This window comes from Pteropus vampyrus, unplaced genomic scaffold (assembly GCF_000151845.1).
Source record: "Pteropus vampyrus isolate Shadow unplaced genomic scaffold, Pvam_2.0 Scaffold518, whole genome shotgun sequence".
NCBI lineage: Eukaryota > Metazoa > Chordata > Mammalia > Chiroptera > Pteropodidae > Pteropus > Pteropus vampyrus.
In genome coordinates this window covers 1,714,972-1,738,903 of record NW_011889299.1, presented here as the reverse complement: position 1 = coordinate 1,738,903, position 23,932 = coordinate 1,714,972, and the positions used below count along the sequence as shown (strand labels likewise).

The following is a 23,932-nucleotide window of genomic DNA, read 5'->3' as shown; positions in this document are numbered from 1 at the left end:
CCCTCCCTGTCCCTCCCTGCCCCCTCCCTCCTCCTCCCGCCCCTGAGGCAGGGACCTTGCGAATCGAGGAGAGGGGGGACAGACAGGCAGGATGGAGTACAGCTTAGGGCCCGAGGCTCCCCGCTGATGTCCCATCCAGGCTGAGTGTCCTTAACATCTTGGGACCTGAATTTGTGTGAGCTGCGGTGGTTCCCAGGCCAGGAGGGTCCCTCCGGCAGGCCCGAGGTGCCCCTGTTTTTCATCAGGACCCCCTCTATGATGCTCTGAGCCACTCTCCTCAACCCGGATCTAAAACCCGGGACACAGCTATCAGGCCAGCCTCTCTCTTCACCCCACCCCCTCTTTCTGGCGTCCATCCCCTCCCCAACACCACCTCTGCTGCTGCCTCTGGCTGTGGACCTGCACCTCTTCCCCATCCCTGCCAGGCCTAGGGAGCGGGATGAGCCTGGATGAGAGCCCCCTCAACCTGGGGCTCTCTCCAGGCCATGGCCCAAGTGGTCCCAGGGAGGAGCCCCAGGCCCTGAGCATCTGCTAGAGGCTTGGCAGAGGCCCCGCAGGGACCGTGTCTTCTGAGGACAAAAGGCGGCGGCCAGCAGACAGACAGGGGGTTGGGGGGAAGGAGGGACGGGCAGCCAGGCGGACAGACGGAGTAGCAGGGACCAGCACTGGCTCCCTCCCAGCTTGGTGGGGGCATGAAGATGGGAGTGGGAGTGTGTAGGGCAGGAAACGCCTGCTGGGACCCCCACCTGCCAGCTAGCTGGGCATCCCAAGGCTGTATGCTACCCACCTGGTGTTCCCCAACACCCTCAGCTTTGCTCAGTGCACCCCTCTGGTACCTGCTTACTCTGATGTCGGCAATTTAGACCAGCCCAGCTGTATCCAAGGCAACAGAAGCAGTAGTGTCACTAGCCGCCAGATCACTGAGGGCCCCACAATGTGGCCTGAGCTGCGGTTTATCCTTGGTGAGACAGCTTGAGCCTTCTCCCCGGATTCCAAGACAGCCCTGCTGAGAGAACCCAGGTAAGTAGTCAGCATCTCTTCACCAAGGATGGAGGGCTGGGACTTCCTTTCTGTCTCCCCACACAGATTTCAGAGTCTCCATCACTGTCATGCTTTCTGTCTTTCTCTGTCGATCTCTCCATCGTGCTCTCTCACGCTCGCTCTCTCTCTCTCTCTCTCTCTCTCTCTCTCTCTCTCTCTCTCTCTCTCTCCACTCCATCATAAGGGCTAGTTGGGCACCCAAGCCTAGAGAGTCCTCTAACCATCCCCATATTTCCCAATCTCAAATGTCCCATGAGAAAAGGAACCACCACCTGTTTCCTCGACCAGGGTCTATTTTTATCATTATGGTTGCACTTGGGCACAAGGCTGTGTTAATATTTCCTTGTGTGCTAGCTGTGGAAGGCATGCCTGGGAGTCAGGCCATGCTCTCCTCACAATGCCTGCATCCTGGGCAGGCTCACCCTCCTGCAGCTGCTTCCCCTTCCTCTTCCCCGTCTTCCACTCTCCTTCCACTCTCTTCCAAGGTTCCTTGGTCTGAAGGCAGGGTCTGTGTTTGTGTCTGTGTGTGTGAGCAGGCAAGTGAGTAGACATGACAGAGAAGCTGCTTCTATCCCAGACCACCCCCACGCCCTCTTTCCTTCTTCCTTCCCTCTCCTTTCTGCCCTTCCTTCTTTCTTTTCTTCCTTCTTTCTTTCCCTCCCTCCTTCCTTCCCTCCTCTGTCTCTCCCCACAGGTAGCAGACTTTTGCTCACTCACCACTGAAGATATTGCTGTGGAAGCCACTGTAGGGCCAAAAGAAAGGTGAGGTGGGAAAGGGGAGCATCCAGGCCCTAGGCTGCCTGATAGCTCTGTGAGGTCAAGGACCACATCACACAACAACCTGCAGGGGCCAGACACAACACAGTTGTCCACACAGTGTGGGCCCCAGCCTCCATCACAAGGTTGTCTATCTCTGTTTCAGACACCCATGTTGTGTCTGGGATCCCCAGATCTTATGACCTTGTATGCAGTGGCCAGTGGTCCCTGAAGGGGCAAGAAAGCCTGGTACATGGAGAACATGGATTCTCCAGGGACTCTTTCCCCCAACTACTAGCTCTGCAACTTTATTGAAAGCAGGCCACTTCCTAAACCTCAGTTTTCCCATCTGTCAGAGACTGGAAAAGTGACCCTTCCATCATGGGTATGTGTAGTGACTAAACGAGTTGGTGCATGCAAATAAAGGATATGCATAGAAGTAGCCCTGAAGCAATGTCAGCAAAGCTCATGGTCAATATTGTTGCTGATTATTCATGATTAATATTGTTATTGATTATTTGGGGAGTCACTGATCCCTCTTCTCCAAGGTTTTGGCAGAGATCTGAGGAAGGCAGCAGGTAAGCAAATGAGTAATGTAAAGGAGGCAGAGGCAGCTCTATGTTGTAACTCCTTGTTTGTAGCGAATGGTAAGTGGTGACTGTAGGCAGAGCCTCGCGCCCCCACCCCACTCCAAGCTCCTTTCCCGACATTTGCCCCTGTCTGTGCTTATGCTTGTGCACACGCATGCTGACACACACACACACACACACACACACACACAAGCTTTAGACCACCTCCACCTCCCACCCTATCCCTGAGTTAGCAGAGGCCTGGGTTACAGCCTGCAGCATTCCTGGCCCTGGTGATGTATGCATCTCCCTGTTGAGGGGAGACTTGGCGAGAGTTTGGCCTGTGGTCAGTGTCTGGCAGGGCTCAGAGACAAGTCTGAAGCTTCTGAGAGTGAAGTGCTTTGGTTAGAACTGGGATGTGGCCCATGCAGCAACCAGACCTGTAGGGTACAGGTCCCAGGGAGTTGCTAACCTGCAGCCTGGACTAGGGTAACAGTGGGGTCTGCCGGCTGGTTTCTGGTGTTGAGATGTGGTGGAACACTAAGCAAGGGGTCAGTGACTGGAGAAGGGTCCTCAAGACCTGGGAGGAGAAGAAGGGGAAAGACTGAGGCTCGGAAGACCCCCTATGTGGAGGCATAGAGGTATAGAGTAGACTTTTCTGAAGAAGCATTTGTTGTGGAAGGGAAAGGACCCAGACTGTGGTCCAGATGCATCTGGCCCTCAGCATGGGTGTATATGTGCAACTGAATATGTGTTGCCGTGTGTGCAATCTGTGTGTGTGTGACTGTTCATGGGCACTGTAGATGTGTATGAGTCTCTGTGTGTGAGCAAGTCATGTGATGGTGTATGCGAGTGTGGGTGCTTGGATAGGCTTTGTGTGTATAACAGGGGTGTGGGTATGACTTTGCATGTCTGTCTGAGCAAGTGGGCATGTTTGATTCTGAGCCTGAGTAAGTGTGTGTGTTTCTCTGAGTCAATGGGCCTGTTGAATGTCTGGTTATATGTGTGTGTGATATCAATTTGTCTTTGAGTGTGCATATCCGATTATATGTGTATGAGTGTGAGGGTTTCAGAATACCTGGGTATGCATGTCCAATTAGGTGAGTGCTTAATTGTATCTGATTGTGTATATTTGTGTGTGCCCATGTATGCATATGCATGTATTTAAATGGTGTGTTTGTGTGTGTGTGTGTCCATGTGTGTATGGCAGAGTATGTGTGTGCAAACATGTTTCTGCGTGGGTGTATCTGTCATGTATATGTATGAATAGGCCTGTGTGTGAATGTCCATGTGGATTCTCCAGCATTTTGAATTATGTATATTTCTGTGTGTGCATGTTTGAGTATATTTTGTCTGTAGGCAGGCCTATGAGTCCACATATGATTGGGGAAATGTTAGTGTAGATGGTCACACTGGTATAAGGAGAACTAATTGCATGGGTAAGGGAGAGTGTGTGAATACATGTTTTGTGCATGAAAATATATTTTGTGGGTATGCCTATGTATGCACATTTGATTATGTATATGGGTATAGCTGAGGGGTATATGCTTGTGTGTATACATATATATATATATATATATATATATGTATACACACACACACACAAAAGGCTGTGTGCATAGATGAATGGATACATTTGTGTATATGTCTAATTGTGTTTATGGGTACAGTCATGTGTGAATGCATGTCTGATTGTAGTATGCAGGAGTAACTACATTTCATAATAACTGAGGTGCACGTATCATGTGTTTTGTTTGAATTTCTGAGTATGAGTGTGGATATGTGAGTAACTGTATGTATGTATTGTGTATATGCTAGTATGTGTAAACATCTGGCTGTGTGTACATTTGAACAAACATGTCTGTATATTTCCTGTATGTTCATGCACATCTCTTTGTGTGAATATGCCTGTGTGTGTGCCTGTCTGAATGTACAAGTATGTGAATGTACCAGTTTGTACAGTTCTAATTATTTGCATATGTGTGTTGTGTTTATATACCATTATTTATTCTGGAATGTGTGTTGTGGAACAATGTAAATGGCTAATAAGTGTGTGTGTGCATGAAGATGTCTTTGCATGTGTGTGTCTGTGATGGGTGTTACCAACTCTTCTTGTGCAGATATACAAGTCTGTGAGAATATGTGACTGTTCTTTTATGTGTGCAAACATACCTTTATGTCAAAGTCTGTCTGGGAATGTAAGTGTAAATGAATCTTTTTTTGTTTGTATAGCTTCTCATATCGGTGTATGTATGTGTGGAATGTACATGGTGTGCATATCTGACTGTGATTGTATGAATGTGTTTTGCAAGTACATTTGTATCTACATGTCTCATTGTGTGCATAGAGGAATGAATGCTGTACAAATCTATGTGCACGTGAATATGCTCATAGGTATACATACCCAGTTATGTGTATAAGTCTATGTGTGTTACAGTGTCTGTATATGAATACTTCATCTCATTGACAAACGTGCACGTCTGGGTGTTTATATGTGCAAGTATACCCATGTATGAGTGTGTATGAATATGCTTATATGGTAATGTCTGAAGTGTGTGTGTATACATTTAGGAATTTATCTCTGTGTGTCATGTTTGTTCATTGTCTCATTGGATATGATACAGAGTCTGCTTATCTGTGGGCATGCGTAAGTGTGCTTGTGTGTACACCTGTGTTTGTGAGCGAACATATGTCCTTCATAAGTATTATGTCATGCAAATGTGTGTCATGCATATATGCCGATGTTTGAAAGTAAATGGATATGCACATTTGGGACCAAGTGTAGTGTGAACGTGCATCGCTGTGAATGTGCTTGTGTGTAGGGATGAGTGTAGGTATTTGTGCATGTGCCTCTCTGATGGTATGTCTGTGTGAGAGAGATACTTGGCCTTGAGCCTGGGCGGATAGGCCCTATCACTAAGGGGATGATAGGGAGGGTACTTATGAATCTGTGTGATACTCTGTGTACCCCAGCATGTGTTTGTGTGCATGTATGAGAGTCAGTGGCACCCTACTAAACCATGTCTCGTTCTGACTGTGTAGACATCCTACGAGATGGCAAGCTATAACACCTGAGTGATCCATGACGCCCTTCTGCGGCCTCTCTGGCCTTGACCATGTGCTGGGTTTTTGTGGGGATCTCAGGATAATTCCTGTCATCATTCACACTCAAGAAGTAATAATATTGTAATAACTATGTGTAGTGCCAGGTGGGTACTAGACTTATTGGGGGCATCACTTCATAAATCATAAAAATGTCTAACCACTATGCTGTATATCTGAAACTAATATAATATTGAATGTTAACTTTAATTTAAAAAATAATAATAAATAAAAAACTAAAATTAAATAAAATAAAAGAAATAGGAACCAATCATGACTGATAACCTACTAAGGAAGGGAGTCTGTGACTGCTTTAGAAAAGAACTTCTTAAAACACAAAGACCTCCCTTCCCATTACCCCACCATCAAAGGCCCAGGACAGAATGGCATTGTATGGTGATTAGGGTTGGTAAATGGTTTTCACAGAGAGCACCGAAATTATGCCATCCAGGCAGAAATATAGATGTGAATGCGTATGTATAAGTGAAGGTATGTCTGGGTAGAGCACAGTGCGTGTGTGTGTAAGAGGTGGTATATTTGGTGAGATAAGAGATAGAGAGAGATATAAAAGAGAGAGAGAAAGAGAGAGAGAGAGAGAGAGAGAAAGAAAGATCTGGATTGTGTGTATGTAAGAAAGAGCCTTGATGTTTCTGGGTAGGATGTGTATGTGAGACACTTGGGTGTACAGGTATTCCCTACTTTCCAAAAGTTCACATTAGCAACTTCCCTTTCACAAAAGACCTACATTGGTAAGGTAATGGCTTTTTTTTTTTTTTTTTGTAAAAGCTAAGTGGCATAATGTGAACTTTCAGAAAGCGGAAGATACTCTTCACTTTACGGCATTTCAGCTTACGAAAGGTTTCATAGGAATGCTCTACTTTTGAGTAGCAGGGGAAACCTATATTTGGAAAGAATGAGTGTGAGTGAGGGTGTATGTAAATGGTGTGTTTGTGGGGTACTATGAGAGCATCAGCCTATTTGGGTGGAGGACAGTATGAGTGAGAGATTGGGTGTGGCTGTGTGGGAATATGTGTGAGGATGTGTATATTTGACACATGTTGGTATATATGGCACATATGGGTATCTGGATAGTGAAAGAGAGAATGAGAGTATCTTTACTATGTATGTGCTTGATAGTATGAATGTATCTGTGTTGTTTGTGAAAGAGGAGATGTGGGTGCTTTGGGGTAGAGTATGTGTGTAGGAGTATGGGTGAATTGGGGTGGGGGCATTCAAGTGTGGGTATATCTGGATGATGTGTAGGTGGGTAAGAGCACAAGCGTATCTAGGCAATGGAAGTGTATGATGGAGTATATCTAGATGGTGTGTGTGTGTCAGAGAATTTGGGCACATCTTGGTGAGGGTTGGGGTGTATACGAGTGTGTATATAGTTGGAGTGCACTGTAGATGGGGTGTGTGTGAGAGTGTGGGTGTATCTGCATTGCGTGGGTATTCTAGATGATGGTGCCTAAGAGAAAAAGGATTTGGATTGAGTGTATGTGTAAGAGAGAGTGTAGGTGTTACTGAGTGTGATGAGATGTGAGAACACAGATGTATTTGGTGGGAGGAGTGTGTAAGTATTATCTGGTGGGGTGTAAGTGTTTGTGTTTAATTGGACCAGGGGTGAATGTGCATATATTGGTGTGAGTGGGTATATCTGGATGATGTAGGGGTACATCAAGGCTGTGTGTGAGACAGTAAGGGGGTGTATTTTGGTGGAGTGTGTTTGAATGTGAGTGTATCTAGTGATGGGTTGGTGAGAGCACAGGTGTACTTGGGTGGCAGAGTGTGTACTAAGCTATATCTAAATGGTGTGCTGTGAGAGTTTTGGTTGTGTATCTGGGTGTGTATGTACTTGGGTATGTTTGTGAGTCTCTGTATAACTGAATGGGGTTTGTGAAAGCAACAGTTTGGGAGGCATGTCTTGGTAAGAAATGTGTGTTTGAGTGTGCATGCATCTAGGTAAAGTGGAGGAGATGAAAGCTTGGATGTATCCGGGCAGTGGAATGTCTGGGGAGATGCACCTGGACAGCATGTGTAAGAGTTCATCATATCTCAGTGGGCTGTGTGTGTGTGTGAATGCAAATGTATCTAGATGATAGTGGAGCGTATCTAGATGATGCCTCTTGAGGGTGAATGTATTTCAGTGGTCCATATGGGGTGTGTGTGTGTGTGTGTGTGTGTGTGTGTGTGAGAGAGAGAGAGAAAGAGAGAGACAAAGGCAGAGACACAGAGAAAGAGACAGAAAGAACAGGAGAAAGTGTGGGTGTATATGGATAAGTGAGTGTCTGGTTAGGTGTAGGTGGATATCTGCATTTGGATATATTTAGATTGGGAATTTTTAAGTGTATCTTGGTGGGGTGTGTGTAAGTATAGTGTCTCTCTGAATGGTGTTCGTGTAATTGTGGGCATGTCTTGATACTGTGTGTGAGAGAGATTGTAAGTGCCTGGGTTGGGTATGAGGGCTCTGGGTTGGAGGGGATAAGTTTGAGGGTATTTTAATGTTGTATGTGAGAGTGTAGGTATACTGAGTTGGGAGTCTGCATAAGTATGGCTGTATATGGGTGGTGTGCCTGTAAGTCTAAGTGTGTTTGAGGTGCGTATGTATGAGGATGGGTGTGTTTACATGGGATGTGTGTGAAAGAGTGTGGCTGTATCAGTATTGGGTATGTGTGTAAAAGTGGGTGTATGTGAATAGTGTGTGTGAAAAATAGACTATATACCTATCTGGGTTAGAGCAAATGAGAGTGGGTTTATCCAAGTAAGATGTGTGGCATTCTCTCTGGATGGCGTGTGAGAGAGAGATAGGGTGTATCCGGGTGGTGTGTGAAAGAGTGTATAGATGAATCTGTTCAGGGTGTTTGAGTGTGAGTGTATCTGGGTGGAGGTGTGTGCATTTAAGCATAGCTGGTTAGTGTGTGCGAGAGCGTTTTGGTGTATTTGGGTGGGGAATGTATCTGAGAATGTGGGTGTGTCTGTATGTGAGTGTGGACTTATCTGAATGGTGTATAAGTGGTGTATCTAGATGTTTTGTGAGTTTGATAGTGCGAGTGTGTCTGTGAGTGTGTGATCGTGTGTATGTATGAATATATATATCTTTCCTAGGGCATATGTACCTCTGCTGGAGTGTCTGTAAGTAAGAGCATATCCATGTTTGTGTATGTGCCTATGTGTATGTGGCTGTTTGTACCTGAGTGTGTCACTATGTGGCTTGTGTGTGCATGGGCTTGTGCTAGAGTGATGTGTATCTATATATGTACATGAGGTGAGTGTGTTTCTACATGTAAATAAGTTATATCTGCAAGGTCTCTGGAGCTAAGCTCTGGGTTTAAATCCTAGTTCTACTGTTTAACACCTGTGTGGCTTTTGGTAAGTCACCTAACTCAACTAAGCGCCAGTTTCTTATTCGTAAAGTAAGGGTAATAATACAACCTATCTCATAGGGTGAAAATTGGATGAGTTAATACTTGAAAAGTGCTTAGGACAGTGCCTGGCACATAATGAGTCCTCTGTGCCATCTAAGGTGTTATCTAGCACTATAATTACTACACGTGCTAATGTGTAAGTAATAGTATGTGTCCACCCGTCAGTGTGAATGGGGTAGCTTCTGTGTGCATATTTACTACATTATCTGCATCTATGTGTATGTCTGAGGGAATGAACATATCCTGTGTGTACGTGAGAGTGTGTTTGTATATAAAACTGGGTTTGTACCTAAGTATGTCCCACTATATATATAAAACCATGGGGGTATGAGAAAGGAAATGTGTGTCTAGGAGGATGATGGAGAGGGTTTGAACCTGAGTGTGTATTTCCCAGTGTACACACCTCTGGATGTATGAGTGCACACACCTATATCTGTGGTAGTGTTTTGTCCATGTGGGTGTGGATATTACCTGTGTTGCTAGTATATTGACATATTTGAGCACGCTTCTGTGTGTGTGTGTGTGTGTGCGTGTGTGTGTGTGTTTATCTGAATATGTAAACAGATGCATAGTGGTCAGGATGTAAATGTGTGCTTGTGAATCTCTGCTGTGTCTGTAAATGTAAGAAGGTTGGTATCGAGGTTTATATATGATGATGATGATAATGATGATGATGATGAGTGTGTATGTGTATAAAAGATTTGTGCGTATCTGGCCATGTACTAGGATGTGTGTATCTGTGTTGTGTGAGTGTATGTGTGGCTGTGAATGAGTGTGTGCATCTGAGGATTTGTGTGTATCTGTGTTTATAAGTATCGATGGTTGTGTGGGTGTAAATGCATGAGTCTGCTCTGTTCCACATGCCCACCTACCTCTGTGTGTGTAGCAGTGAACTTGAGTGATGTGCCTGTATGTGCAAACGTATCTATACTGTGTGTATATGTATGTGTGCCAGGGCAGGGTTCGTATAAGACAGTGGGTTTTAATCTCTTAGTGTAAGAGCCTAGGGTAGGAGAGGGCCTAGATCTGTAGAATGTGAGCAGGACTAGACCCGTGTCTAAATGTCAGTTCTTATGTCTGTGCAAGCATGATTTTGTCTGACAGCATGTAGGTCCATATGATTTGATCTGTAGGTATATGTGTCTACATGTGCCCATGTGAACGTGTCTTTGTTTAGGCCTATATTTCTATAGAAAGGTGTGTGTATATGTATGTGTTTTGTATATCTTTGCTTGATTTGCAGGTGGGCACCTACACAGATTGCCTAACTGTTTCTATGTAGAAGAGAAGTGTGTGTGTGTGTGTGTGTGTGTGTGTGTGTGTGTGTATTTGTGTGTTTGTATTGACACCTGATTGCACTTATCAGCTGGTGTAAGTCTGGATGTGAGCGCAAATTTGAATCTCCATGTACACATGTGCCTGTCTCTGTGTGCTAGTGTATCTGTGCAATGTGACTAGATGTGAATGTGTTAGGGCATTCATAACCCAGCACACAGAGGTGAAATATGTATATAGCACATTAGAGTAAACTGAAGAGGATTTAAGGGTACTGGGATTTGATTAAAAGAAATTCTTTACATTTTCGTTATGTTATACAAACTGTGGTAAGAAAAACAAAAATGCAAAGTTTTAGGGGAGTTATTAAATACCGAATTTACATACAACTTTTAAATGAAATCTTTTCAGAAGTTTTTCACACTTGAGCTCACTTCTGGAGCCATAACATTTTTATTCACTCATGCAGATTTGTAGTGGTCAACATTCTTCATGTCCACTTCTGAGCCTTTGGTCATGACTGCTTTGATTTATTTTATGGTCATTTAATTCATTTATGGTCATTGTCATCATGATTTGGTAAATCAGTTGGCGCTGAGCATAGATCTTCTACATCAAGTTGTTGTGTTTCTTGGTAAAAACAAACGAAATGAAACAAAACAAATGAAGCGAGTAACTATTAGTTTTGACATGAATATAAGCTTTCATCGTGTCCTGCCATTTCTTGGTCTTGGAAGACATGTTGTTGAAAGTAGGATCCATTCCATGGCGGGTGTTCGGGCACATTTTGCCCTAATGTCCTAAATAATTGGTTTGAATGTATGAAATGTAGCTGCATACTTCTGCAGGACAGCAAAGCTCACCTCAAAAGTATGAGCTTTGGAGTCATCAAGTACCATTTGAATTTTTCTGAAGCATCAGATGCATTTTCCAGTGTTGAATATGGCTGGTGCTTCCACACCATACCAACCTCTCTAAAGAAATGAAACAACTTTTTGTTCGTACGTCTCTCTTCACTTCCCTTTTATAACTCATTTGTTCTTGCCATGGCAAGGCAGAGACCCATGTTTTATGCTTGAAATAGCTACATGATCTCTTCTGTCTTTTGGTAGTCACCATCAAGAGGTGACTTCTTGCTGCCTAAGTAGGTGGCAACAAATGGTCAAAGAGTATGTTTTAATTGGTTAAAACTCCTTTCTCATCAATAAGCAGAACTTGGATAATTTTAGTCTGAATTTTGTGTTTCAAAGGTGGGGTCTTTCTTGAAATCTAATGTCTCTTTCTTTTCTTTCAATGAGATGTAATGCTGAAATTTCTTGTAACAAATGCTTGTGAATTTTGACTCCAACAGAAAATTTTCATTTTGAGTATTTCAAAATAATGATGAAGCTTTCCCCCTAAGTAGACAGACATTGCTCTACTCATCTTAATAAGTCTTTTTTAGTATTCAATTTCTAATGCCAGCTAAACATCACCCAGGGAACTATACTTGACCTCGCATCTAAGTTGAAGTTTGATTTCAAATCTATAAACCTTGTCAGTATACTTTTATATATTTTTGAGTGTCTTTAAAATTTTTGATGTAATTTTATTCATGTGCTCAAAGAGCCATTTGTTGAAATCAGTAAGCATCAAATCTGCAAAGCGAAAGTTATTCACAAAGAAATGCTGAAAATTTTCTTTTAGCCCATAAGTCTTTTACAAAATCTTTACACAATATTGTTTAAAACAATAGAGAAGGGCGAAATGATCCCAATGCTTCACAGAAACCTGACACATGGGTGGGTAGGTAGTGCCTTGGATTTAATTAAACTCACCTAGCATCATTTACTGTGGAAATTAGACCTACAGGCAAACTTTTATAAAGTGAGGGCTCCTTGGTGAATGAATCTGGGGGTTTTTAGAACAAATTCTAAATGTAAACTTCCTGCCATCACAACAGCAGCATCAGTCCACAGACTTATGCAGTTTCCACCACATTTCAAAATTTTCATATATCGCTTTGATTATTTCAACCATAGTTTATTTTGGTGCTTCTTGCATTTCTCTTTGGGATTTCTGATTAATACCATGAACCAAGCACAGTTAATCAATATCCAGAGATTCATCAATATAAAATGAAAATCCTTTTGATTCAGCAATCTTCTGGGTTAGTGTCATCTAGATGTCCTTTGACCTGTCATCACTGTGTCTCCTAACAGCAGTAATTGAAAGTGTCCCCTTTCCTATTCTTTTTACCTCATTGGTTCCAAATGTAGTGCGGACAATTTTCTGGCGGACTGCTGACATGTGAGATTCTACTGGGAGGGGCATCTTAGCTTTACTTGCTAATCGTGCAACCCCGTTACTAGCTGCTTGAGTTCCATCTAAGAATGATCTAAACCATCTCATAAATGAGCCTGGTTTCTTAATTTGCACTTCCAGTTGCTTTAAAAAGTCCAAATCTTTCTCTGCGTGATAGAGTGTTTTATGGTCAGATGACCAACATAGCCTACTGGGAAATGAAGTTTCTTTTGATAACTTTTCCACACAAATCAGACATTTATGCTGAAGAAGAGATGACTAATTGGGCAGCTAAATCCAAATTTGAGACGATCCTTAAATTGCTTTAATTAGGGACATCCTGGATTTTTTTGGAGGGGAGACTACTATATTTGTCTTATGAGTCTCCTGATTTTCCAGCTTTAATCAAAATGTCCATTTTGTTAGGGGGAAAAATCTTAAAAATTGAATATAAAGTATTGAAGGGGTCAGCACACCCTTGTGACTTCTGAAAACTGATTTTTTTCAAAAAACAAATTTTAGATCTGCATTCTTAAGAAAACAGCACTCTGAAATAGTTACAAAGGCCTAGCTTTTTGTTTAGTGAATCAGTTCAATTCAACTAAAGTCAGGCTTCATTCATTTATTGGCAAATGTTTTTATCTAAAAACAAAAAATAATAATTAATTATGAAATCAATTAGGAAATCCCACCAAGAATCAGATTTGGCTAATTGTTAGTATTAAAAGCCAATAGCAAGTAAATCAATAAGCAAACCAAGAAATTATAGAAATTATATTATTGTAATATTTTAAGTGTTCTTTTAGAAATACTGAAATACTTATTAACTAAATGATATAATAGATATGCTTCAGAATATCCTGGAAGTGGGGGAAGTGCATGATGTTATAGGTGAAACAAGATCCTATGAATTGATTATTGGTCAATCTGGGCGATGAGTACACTGAGGTTTATTACAGGATTCTGTCTACTTTTTTATGTCTCAAATGTTCTAGAAGAAAAAGGTTTTTTTATAAAGAAGTAACAGTTAAGAAAATTAACAAAATAATTGTATTCTCCTTAGGAACATCTAATATCATATAATAGCAATAACAGCAACAATCATACAACCCTTCTATTCTTATAGGAAAAAAAAGTTGTGGAAAATAAGAATGAGATCAAATTAAAAGTAAAACATCGTACGTGTATGGGGGAAAGCCAAAAAAAACCTCACTGATGATAAATGAGGGCAATCAAAGTAATAATCATACAACCTGGAATATTACAACAGAAAACATCCAAATGTTTACAACCTCCCTTTTCACATAGCCCCCCACAGCCCCATCTTGCTCTGGCTCTCTGCTGTGGCAGGTGTCCGCCTGGCAGTTCTGCTAACGTTTCCACCTGTGTGTGCAGGAATTGACTGGTCTGTGCACATGTGCAGGGTTGTCTCAGTGTATACCTGTTGCAGGATATGTATATTAAGTAAGTGTGTTGTGAGCAAGTTTGTGTATGTACACATGTCTGTGTATAAGTGTGCCTGTGTACAGGGGCAGCTTTTCTGTTTGTTTGCACTTGCATACTGCTAAGGGGCATGTGTGTGTTGGAGCTGGTATACTTCTCTGCATAAGTGAGTGTGTCCATGAATGGGCATCTGTATATATGTGCTAGGATGTACATATCTGTGTCGGTGAGTGACTAATAAATGTAAGAGGGTTTGGATCAGTCAGTCTCTGTGTTAGAGTATTACATGTGCGTATATGTGAGGAGTTTTTTACTTGCCTATTTTTTACTCCATGTAAAAATATCAGTGGGTATCTGAGGGAGATTCGGTCTGTGTATAAGTATGTATGCGTTTGTGTGTGTATGCGTATAGCAGGGTTCAAATGCATGTGAGTATGTTGTCGTATGTAAGTGACTTTGAGTGTTAATGTGTGTAATGGTGTTTGTATATGTGACGATATAGGTATGCCACTGATTACATACCTGTGTTGCAACAGTTTGACTGAATATGTCAGGATATGAATAATCAGGTATATTGGGAGAAAGAGTATATATGAGTCTATGTGTGACAGCTCGCACGTACATGTGTGTGGGTTTATGGGCCCTTGCACATGTATATGTGTGAGTGCGTGTGTCTGTGTCTGTGTATGTGAGTAATACTCAACCCTCATACCCAACACCACCTTTTATGTAACATATTTTGTAACACACCTTTACTGTCTGGACATGAAGTTCTTAAATAATATAATCTCTCCGCACATATAATTTCAAAAGGAAAGACATATAGCATTTTATATAATAGCCATATTGTACTAACTTTCATACAAATAAATAAAAAATAAAAGGAAAGTGATTTGTAAGAAAATAATTTGTATTTCAGTATGTAAATGTTTGGCCCTGACATTCCCCTGGAAGTTCAATGAAGTAATTAGAGGAGGCATGAAACATCTTGTAATAAGTAAACGTGGATTAAAGAGAAAGGGAAAAATCAGAAGCTGCTCCTTGCACAAAGAGCAGAAAAATGCCAGGCAAAGGCTTAAGAGTGAGATTTTTTCCAAAATAGTCAACAACTCAAGGAAAGTGCTCCACAAAACAAAGTACAGTCTGCTGTAACATAATAGACTCATTCCTGGATAATTCAGGGTACTGTAAATCCTCATTTAGCGTTGCTGATAGTTTCTTGAAACTGCGGTAAAATGACACATTATTATAAAACCAGTTTTATCATAGTCTAATTGATAGAAGCAAGACTTAAGTTCCTATAGCATCTCAACTTATAACCAAATGACATTGAATGAAACGTTATTCAAGGACATGCTGTATATTAAAACGGGGGGCGGGGGGGCGGAATTGTATTTATCTGTGAAATAGAGGTAGATTCTAGGTTTAGTTCATTACCAATCCAAAGTCCTAGGTGAGGTGGAACATATGTTGGTTGTGTGGGACTGACCTGCAGATCACTGGACCTCTAAATGTTAGAAGGACACACTACATTAAAGCCTTGTGACAACCAAAAATGCACCTACAAATTTCCAAAATGTTCCTTAGGGGGCAGTAACGCCTTTGTTAAGGAGGAAAGCACTGGCGTTTAGGCTGGGTATGCTGTGCCTGCGTGACTGAGGCAGCAAACAGGATCTGTGTGTGTGTGTGTGTGTGTGTGTGTGTGTGTGTGTGTGTGTCCCTCTGTGTGACCTGGCTGCTGTCCGTGGGTCTCCATCTCAGTAGGCTATGTGTCTGTGAGTATGTAGGTGTCTGTGACACAGGTCTAAGGGTGACTGATAAAGTGCGTGTATTGAGTGCATGCTCCCACATCCTTAGCCTCGGATAGGCCTAGGCTGTGGCTGCCAGTCTGTGCTCAAAGAACCCTCTTCTCACTTATTTATACAGTCACTTTAGCTTTCCAGGCAACACTAGGGTTTTGTGTTTTTTTGCTACTATTGTTTTTTAGTTAGTTTTTTTTTTTTTAATGTTTATTTTTGTTTGCACCAAGACTCTGGGCTACACATAATCCACCTTCTTGGTCTTAGTGTGTCTCTCTGTGTCTCCCTCTATCTCCGTCTTTATTTCTGCCTCTGTCTGTCTGTCTATGCCTCTGTCTCCATCCCCTCTCTTTATCTATATTTATATCTTTCTCTCTTTCCTGGCATTATCCCTCCCCTTCTGTCTACCTCTCCCTCTCTCTCTCTCTCTCTCTCTCTCTCCCTGCTCCCTCTCTCTTCCCTAGATCCCCTTCCCTCCTCTATCTCTGTCTGTCTGCCTCTCTCCTTGTATCTCCTTCTGTATCGATCTGTGTGTGTCTCTCTGACTCCTGACTCCCTCTTACATTTAATTTCTCTGTCTCTATCACTTTCCCCCTGCATCCCTTCAAGGCTAAGAAGTGTGCGTGTACGTGTGTATACACATTAACACACATCTAGCTGCTTGTCAGCTGGTCCACAGTTATGGGGGAGCTATCAGGCCCTGGGGGCCAGCTGAAAGGGGCCCACCAATCCCACTTCTCTTGAGCTCCTGCCCCGGAAACTTTTTATGACCTACTGGCACCGGCTCTGAGACTTCAGGGTGCCATGTACAGGCTGCTTTTTCAGCAAAACCCTATCTGGATGCCTCCAGGCAGCCCTCCCTGAGCCACCAGCTCATTTAGTCCCTCAGCCAATTGATTGACAGCTTTGGACTGAGGGCCTACCATGTGCTATGCACCACTCTTCTAGAGGAGAGTATATGAGTCTACAAGCCCCGCCCTGTGGAGCTTTTGTTCTCACAGGGAGAGGCAGGCAATAAACCAAGTTTTAAAAGTAAATTATACAGTGCATTAAAAGAGATAAATTCTAGGAAAATAAATAAAGCAGGGCAAAGGGCACGGGGTGCTCTTATTTCTCAGCTGGATTACTGCAGGAGTCTCCTAGGTAGTCTCCCTACTTCCACCTTTGCCACCATGGTCCATGCTCCTCACAGCAGCAAGTAGGATCCTGTTCAATCCTGGATCATATCACATCTCACCTCTGCTCATGGCTCCCCTCTCACTCAGGGTAAAAGTCAAAGTGCTTACCATGGCCTATGTGATCTGGCCTTGCCACCTTTCTGACCTCGCCTCCTACCACTTTCCTCTTGCTTACTCTGTTCCACCCACAGTGAACTCCTTGCACTTCCGCAAACGCTCCATGTGCGGTCCCACCTCAGGGCCTTTGCTTCGGCTGTTGCCTCTGCCTGAACCTCTCTTCTGGGGGAAGTCCATGGTTCACTCCCTCACCTTTTTCAGATCTTTGCTCAGATGACACCTCTGTGAAGCCTTCTCTGTCTACCTCATCTGAGATTGCACCTCACCCACCTCTAACACTTCCTATCCCCCTTCCCTCCATTTTTTATTTTTTATTTTTTAGGAACTTATCATTATCTGACCTATGTATCTCTATTATTTAGAATATCAGTTCTACAAGGGCAGGGATCTTTATCTGTCTGGTTTACAACTGTATTTCCAGTGCCTGGCAAACAATAGATACTCAATAAATAGTTTTCAGTGAATGAATACACACAGCGTACTTACATCTTTATATTTACATGTGTTCCCCACTCCCCACTTTTATCTCACTTAAAATAAAAACCTAAGTTTTCATCATGGTCTGCAGCCCTTCTCAACCTGGCCCCAGACACTTCTGTGACCTCGCCTTCTACCACCGTCTCTCTTATCTGCCCCATTCCAACCACACTGGTTCTCCCTCTGTTCCTTGAGCAGGCTAAGCACATTCCTGATCATGAATAAAGAAACCTATTTAATGAGTGACTACCAGTATTAACAAAGAAAACATGAAATAGAATAGAAACTAATAGGGATACGGTTTTCAGACATAGATTCAGTACTATTTTGTGAAACTTTAGCTTGGCTGTATGTGCACGTGCATGTATGTTTACCAGGTCGTAATGTAAAATGTATTTCTAACTATGGGTGGCCATCAAAATAGTTTGAAGAACACAATGTTAGAACTTTGCAAAGAGGGAGAAGAGCCACACCAACATTCCCACCCCGCAGAACCACCAGTGGAAGAAACAGGTAACCAAGGACATCAAGACAGATGAAGTACCCTCACCCAGTGAGGAGGGGGTAGGAGCAGCAGTGAGCCGGGGGCAGGGCCTGACACCAGCCTGGGAGCAAGTGAGGGGGGCCACATAGACACACTAACACTACCCTTTCTGTTTCTTCTTCACCTTTCCATCTCTTTCTCACTCTTTTTCTTCTCTCTCTCTCCTTTTCTCTCTCCCCTCCCCCTCCCTCCTACCTCCTCTCCCTCTCCCTGTCCATCTCCTTCTCTGTCTCTCTCTCCTTCTTTCCCCTTTTCCTTGTCTCTTCAGTTCTCTCTCTTTATCACTTTTTACTCTTTCTCATACCCTCCATTTCCATCTGAATTTCTATCCATTTATATCTTTGTCACCATTTTCTGTGTCTTTGTTCTATCCTTTCACACTCTGTCTCTGTGCCTCTGTGTTTTTTCTCTCTATCTCTCTCCTGCCCTCATCTATGTGTCTCTCTGTGTCTGTGTCTCCCCCATTACCCCCATTTGCAGGTGCAGCCCAGCAGGACCACTGATGGAGCCCCACAGGGCCCATGGAGTACCCGACTGGCTGAATCCATAGGGTTGGGAGCAGCCCCTGCCCCTCATTATGGCCAACACCACTGGAGAGCCCGAGGAGGTGAGCGGCACACTGTCCCCGCCATCAGCATCAGCTTATGTGAAGTTGGTGCTGTTGGGACTGATCATGTGTGTGAGCCTGGCAGGCAATGCCATTTTGTCCCTGCTGGTGCTCAAGGAGCGTGCCCTGCACAAAGCTCCTTATTACTTTCTGCTGGACCTGTGCCTGGCTGACGGCATCCGCTCTGCCGTCTGCTTCCCCTTTGTGCTGGCTTCTGTGCGCCACGGCTCCTCATGGACCTTCAGTGCGCTCAGCTGCAAGATTGTGGCCTTTATGGCTGTGCTCTTTTGCTTCCATGCGGCCTTCATGCTGTTCTGCATCAGCGTCACCCGCTACATGGCCATCGCCCACCACCGCTTCTACGCCAAACGCATGACACTCTGGACATGCGCAGCCGTCATCTGCATGGCCTGGACCCTATCTGTGGCCATGGCCTTCCCACCCGTCTTTGACGTGGGCACCTACAAGTTTATCCGTGAGGAGGACCAGTGCATCTTTGAGCATCGCTACTTCAAGGCCAATGACACACTGGGCTTCATGCTTATGTTGGCTGTGCTCATGGCAGCCACACATGCTGTCTATGGCAAGCTGCTCCTCTTCGAGTATCGTCACCGAAAGATGAAGCCAGTGCAGATGGTGCCAGCCATCAGCCAGAACTGGACATTCCATGGCCCTGGGGCCACCGGCCAGGCTGCTGCCAACTGGATCGCTGGCTTTGGCCGTGGGCCCATGCCACCAACCCTACTGGGTATCCGGCAGAATGGGCATGCAGCCAGCCGGCGGCTGCTGGGCATGGACGAGGTCAAGGGTGAAAAGCAGCTGGGCCGCATGTTCTACGCTATCACACTGCTCTTCCTGCTCCTCTGGTCACCTTACATTGTGGCCTGCTACTGGCGAGTGTTTGTGAAAGCTTGTGCTGTGCCCCACCGTTACCTGGCCACCGCTGTTTGGATGAGCTTCGCCCAGGCTGCCGTCAACCCAATCGTCTGCTTCCTGCTCAACAAGGACCTCAAGAAGTGCCTGAGGACTCACGTCCCCTGCTGGGGCACAGGAGGTGCTCCGGCTCCCAGAGAACCCTACTGTGTCATGTGAAGCAGGCTGGTAGGCAGACAGGCAGGGAGAAGGTCAAGGCCACCATGATGGGGCCAACAGAAAGGAAGGGGTGAGGCCCCCGTACAGGAGCCTTTCTTTCCGAGTTCCAGCCCAGCTCTTCAAACCACCCAGAATCTAGTCACCTTCGCCAACACCTCCCCAGGGTTGGGGACTGGGTGCGGGATTGGGAAAGAGGTGTTTCTAGTTCTAGGGCCTGTCTCCACTGCTTCCTTTTCCATTTCTACAGTCTCTCTCTCTCTCTCTCTCTCTCTCTCTCTCTCTCTCTCTCTCTCTCTCTCTCTGTCTCTCAATCTCTGTCTCTCTGTCTCTCTCTGGGTATCTCTCTGTCTGTCTGTCTCTCTCTCTGTCTCTGTATCTCTCTCTCTCTCCCCCTCTCCAATTGAGAAAAAGAAAACAAAGCTAAAAATGCAGGTTTTTCTACTAACAGCTGAGGAGACAGGCTTTCTTGCTTTAATGTCTCTCCTTCTGACATCGTCCAGAAGGGGGAAATTTTTCCTGTAAAATAGACTTTCCAGAGCTCTTCTGGTCCCCTCTGCTCCCATGCACCCTCCCCTTCCAAGTCCTTTAGCAAGGCCTGGGTGTTTAGGGAGAAATTGATCTGCTGACAGAGGGACTAAAGGGGGTGCAGGGTCCTCAGGAAGTAGGGATGTTTAATTGCTGTGTTGTGTGCAGTGATGTTTTAGGCTAACCCTGGTCCCAATCCTGGTCTCCTCTCACTTCCTATCATGTCCAAACATCCCAAGTGTTTCTTGAGCATCTCTTTGAGAAGCCAGGAGGGGAGGGAGACGGGCCCCCAGGATGGTCCCAGGCTAGGTGAAGCGCAGGATGTGAGCTGCACAAAGAGCTGGAGAGACCAGAGATTGGCTGCATTCTTTCAAGCTGCCTCTTGGATCCCTGGCCCCCAATTCTTCTTCCCGATGATGGAAAGCCACTCCAGCCCCATTAGGGCTGATGTGGGTGCCATTCTAGCAGGAACAGCCCCCAAGGAAGTCTAGGGAGAGAACTGAACTCCCCAGAGTAGCTGGATTCCAGAGCCTGGCATCAGAGAGGAATTCAGCCCCAGAATTGTCTCCTGGGTTCACGCTACTCTCCTGAAGATGAAAATTCCTTTGGGGCCTTGGTATCTCATAGTGGTATAAGCTCCAAGGCACTGTGGACTTGAGTCCATTCTTATCTGACCTCTTTTTGTCCTCCTCAAGCCTCGGGTCTCAAGCCCCTCACTAGTAGCCCTTGGCCTCTGAGCCCTCAGTCCCCTGACTTCCTTCCCCTGAACAACCCTTCTCCCCTTTCCTCCCTTCACCCTTACTTCCCCACAAAATGGAGCAGACTGCAGCCAAATTCCCCAAGTGGGGGATCTCTAGCCCCTCTCCCAGGGCAGAGTCCTCTCTAAGATCAGGTCAAAACCAATTCTTGTAGACTGAAGAGCCAAGCTGGCACTATTTTGCCTGGTCTTGCCCAGGTTCTCTGTCTCCTTCTCATTTCTTGGGGGAGGGAGAGATCTGTATTTACCTACCTTCCCTTTCCCTTCCCTATTGAAGCCCTTGTCCTAAGCTCCCGCCCTACTCCAACACAGCCCCAGAACTGGGGAAGCCTTGACCCCAGAAGAATGGGGAGGGCACTCTAGGCAGGAGAGACATTAATTAGCCTGGCTGTGTAGTGGCCCTGGAAAGGCAGGCCAGCGTGGCTGAGAGACTGGGGGTAGGGGGGGAACTTGTTCTCTCAGTGATAGTGATGGGGGTGCCTTTTCCAAGGGATGGGTTGGGAGGACCACAGGGGTAGATAGGGTACATTTAGGAGGGTTTTCCTCCATTTCTTTTTTCTAACTGCCTGGATTCACCATTGGATTTTGTAAATGGAAAACTGAAATGAACAATGCTATATTGGATGTTTTCTCTTTCTGACTGTGTGTGCGTGTGTCTCTGTGTCCTGTCTGCTTGACCACATGTGGGGAGGTATGATCGAGTGAGACTGATGTGTGTCTGTGTGACTTTGTGTGGGTAGGCACCCCTGCCTGGTACACACATATGAGCAAATGCCTGTATATGGAGACATATATGGCATACACACACACACACACACACACACACACACACACACACACACACACACACACACACACGTATGCATCTAATCGAGAGGAGACAAACTAGAGTATGTGCCTGCAACAGGAATTAGAGTGGTCGGAGAGATGGAACTTGAAAACCGTATGTATGTATGTAATAAGATGGTAGACTCCCATCTCATGAGATCTTCCTCCCTTGGCCCAGGCTCCCAACATGGTGGACAGGATACTTGAGAACCCCATCTCTTCCCAAAGCCCGAAGTCCCCAGGTACCACTCCCAACTCCTTTATCAGTCTCCTCTCCCAAATCCAAACAAAGTGTTCCTAAAACTGGACCACTCTGGAGAGTGGGGACTGGGAATTAGGGATCCAATTTGGAGGGAACTGATGGGGTTAAGAAATGCCCCGCATAAAGTAATGGCTTCTGGGAGGACTGCTCAGTCTGGGATAGGAGCCTTCTGAAGGGTTCGCTGTATACAGCTGAAACTTTGGTAAGCTTTGACTAAATTCAGAGAGAAGGCTGTCACAGTGGGGTGGGGGGTGGTACACAAGCCTGGGAATCTACCCAGCCAGAGTGCTCCCTGAGCACTCAGTTACTTTACTATTTATTTACTTATTCTCTCAGGTGCACAGAATTGAGTTGACCATACTCCTCAGTTCTTGGCACGCTATGTCATCATTGATCCATGCAAAGTCCTTTTCTTTTATTTTGTTTTGTCCCCTTCATCAGCCATTCCAGATCCCATCCCCCCTCCCACATAGGCACCCACTCTCGTGTATTTAACATTTTTGTCATTCCAATCCACCGTTTATGTGTTTATTTACATATATGTGTATCTGTGAAAAATATATGGTGTTATTATGTTTTAATTTACATAAACAGTATTGTACTATAAATCTTGTTATGTTTCTTTTTTCACTCAACATTCTGTTTTTGAGAGATCCAGCCATGTTGCCGTATGTGGATCTAATCCAGCCATGTTGCCCTATGTGGATCTAATTCATTCTAGTGGTCCATCTTATACACATATATCACATTTTTCTTATCCATTCCTCTGCTGATGGGTTTCTAGGTTGCCTCCAGTTCACTGCTACCACAAGGCTGCAATGGGCAGTTTCTTACAACTTCTCTTTAGGGATGCTTCATTTAGAAGAGAGGAATCTTGGAGTTCAGAGAGAGGGCATGACTTGGTGAGGGTTACAAAGTGAAGAATAGACTCGGACCAAAGCCAAAACTCCACCACCATGTCTCACCGGAGACCGTCTATCTGGCCAAAAATAATCCCAAATACAATTAAAAACAGCATACACTGGGAAAAGGGAGCAGAAAGAAGGGGAAGAAGAAGTAGATGAAGAGAAAGCCCTAGAAAAGTCTAGCAGATGAACTGAATCACATCATTTTAATGACGTATAGGAAGTGTTTTTCTTTTTTTCTTTTTCTTTTTTCTTTTTTTTTTTGCGTGATTATTTCTAGAGCCATTTTGCAGAGATAGAAAATGCCACGTCAAAACCTGGCCCCAAACCAAAGGCTCTAGGTTTCTAAATTCCAGGCTTGTTTGGGGGCAACCCGAGCCCCGAGGGGCCACAAGAGTTTGCTGCAAGGCAAAAGCCGGGGACTGGGACAGGGACAGAGGCAGAGGCAGGTGCAGGGGCAGGGTTAGGGGCAGGGGCAGATTTAAGAAGTGCGTAGTTGCCGAAGGGAGGGAAGGGGAGAAGTGGGGGAGAACAACAGCCAGGCTTTCCGATTTAATTTGAGTACGTCATGCTCAGCGCCTGCGTTTGTTTTTTCGTTTTGTTTTGTTTGGTCTTCAGAACCACTGGTACTTTTCCCATTGGATAAAACGTTGAAAGGGTGAGGGAAAGGGGCTTCTTCCCCATAGCTTTCCTCACAGCCAATTGCCCCGCAGTTTCCCTCTGGTCGTGGTGGCGGGGGGCGGGGGACAGTGGGGAGTCAGCCGATGATTGGCGGGCCAGAGGGGAGCCAATGGGAAAATGATGAGGTGGGGTGTTGGCAAGCCGATTGCGTGAGAGCGGGCAGAGGTCGAGGGAGAGTGAGCGCCGCCGCGGCGGCCGGCAGCCAATGGCAAGGCAGAATGCGCCTCTGACGTCAGGGAAGGGACGGGACCTGGGCTCGGCGCGGG

General features: G+C 44.8%; 1 protein-coding gene across 2 annotated transcripts; it reads left to right on the top strand.

The window, feature by feature from the left end:
* The first annotated feature begins 792 nt into the window (after nt 1-792).
* On the top strand, nt 793-20,005 carry GPR173 (G protein-coupled receptor 173). Of its 2 annotated transcripts, none has more exons than XM_011383455.1 (2): nt 793-1,020; nt 18,490-20,005. In XM_011383455.1, exon 2 carries the CDS (start codon nt 18,587-18,589, stop codon nt 19,706-19,708), a length of 1,122 nt encoding a protein of 373 aa, XP_011381757.1. In that variant the 5' UTR covers nt 793-1,020; nt 18,490-18,586; the 3' UTR covers nt 19,709-20,005. The 2 variants fall into 2 exon arrangements, with proteins under 2 accessions (XP_011381757.1, XP_011381758.1); XM_011383456.1 differs by having other exon boundaries at nt 18,278-19,708.
* Nucleotides 20,006-23,932: the final 3,927 nt, after the last annotated feature.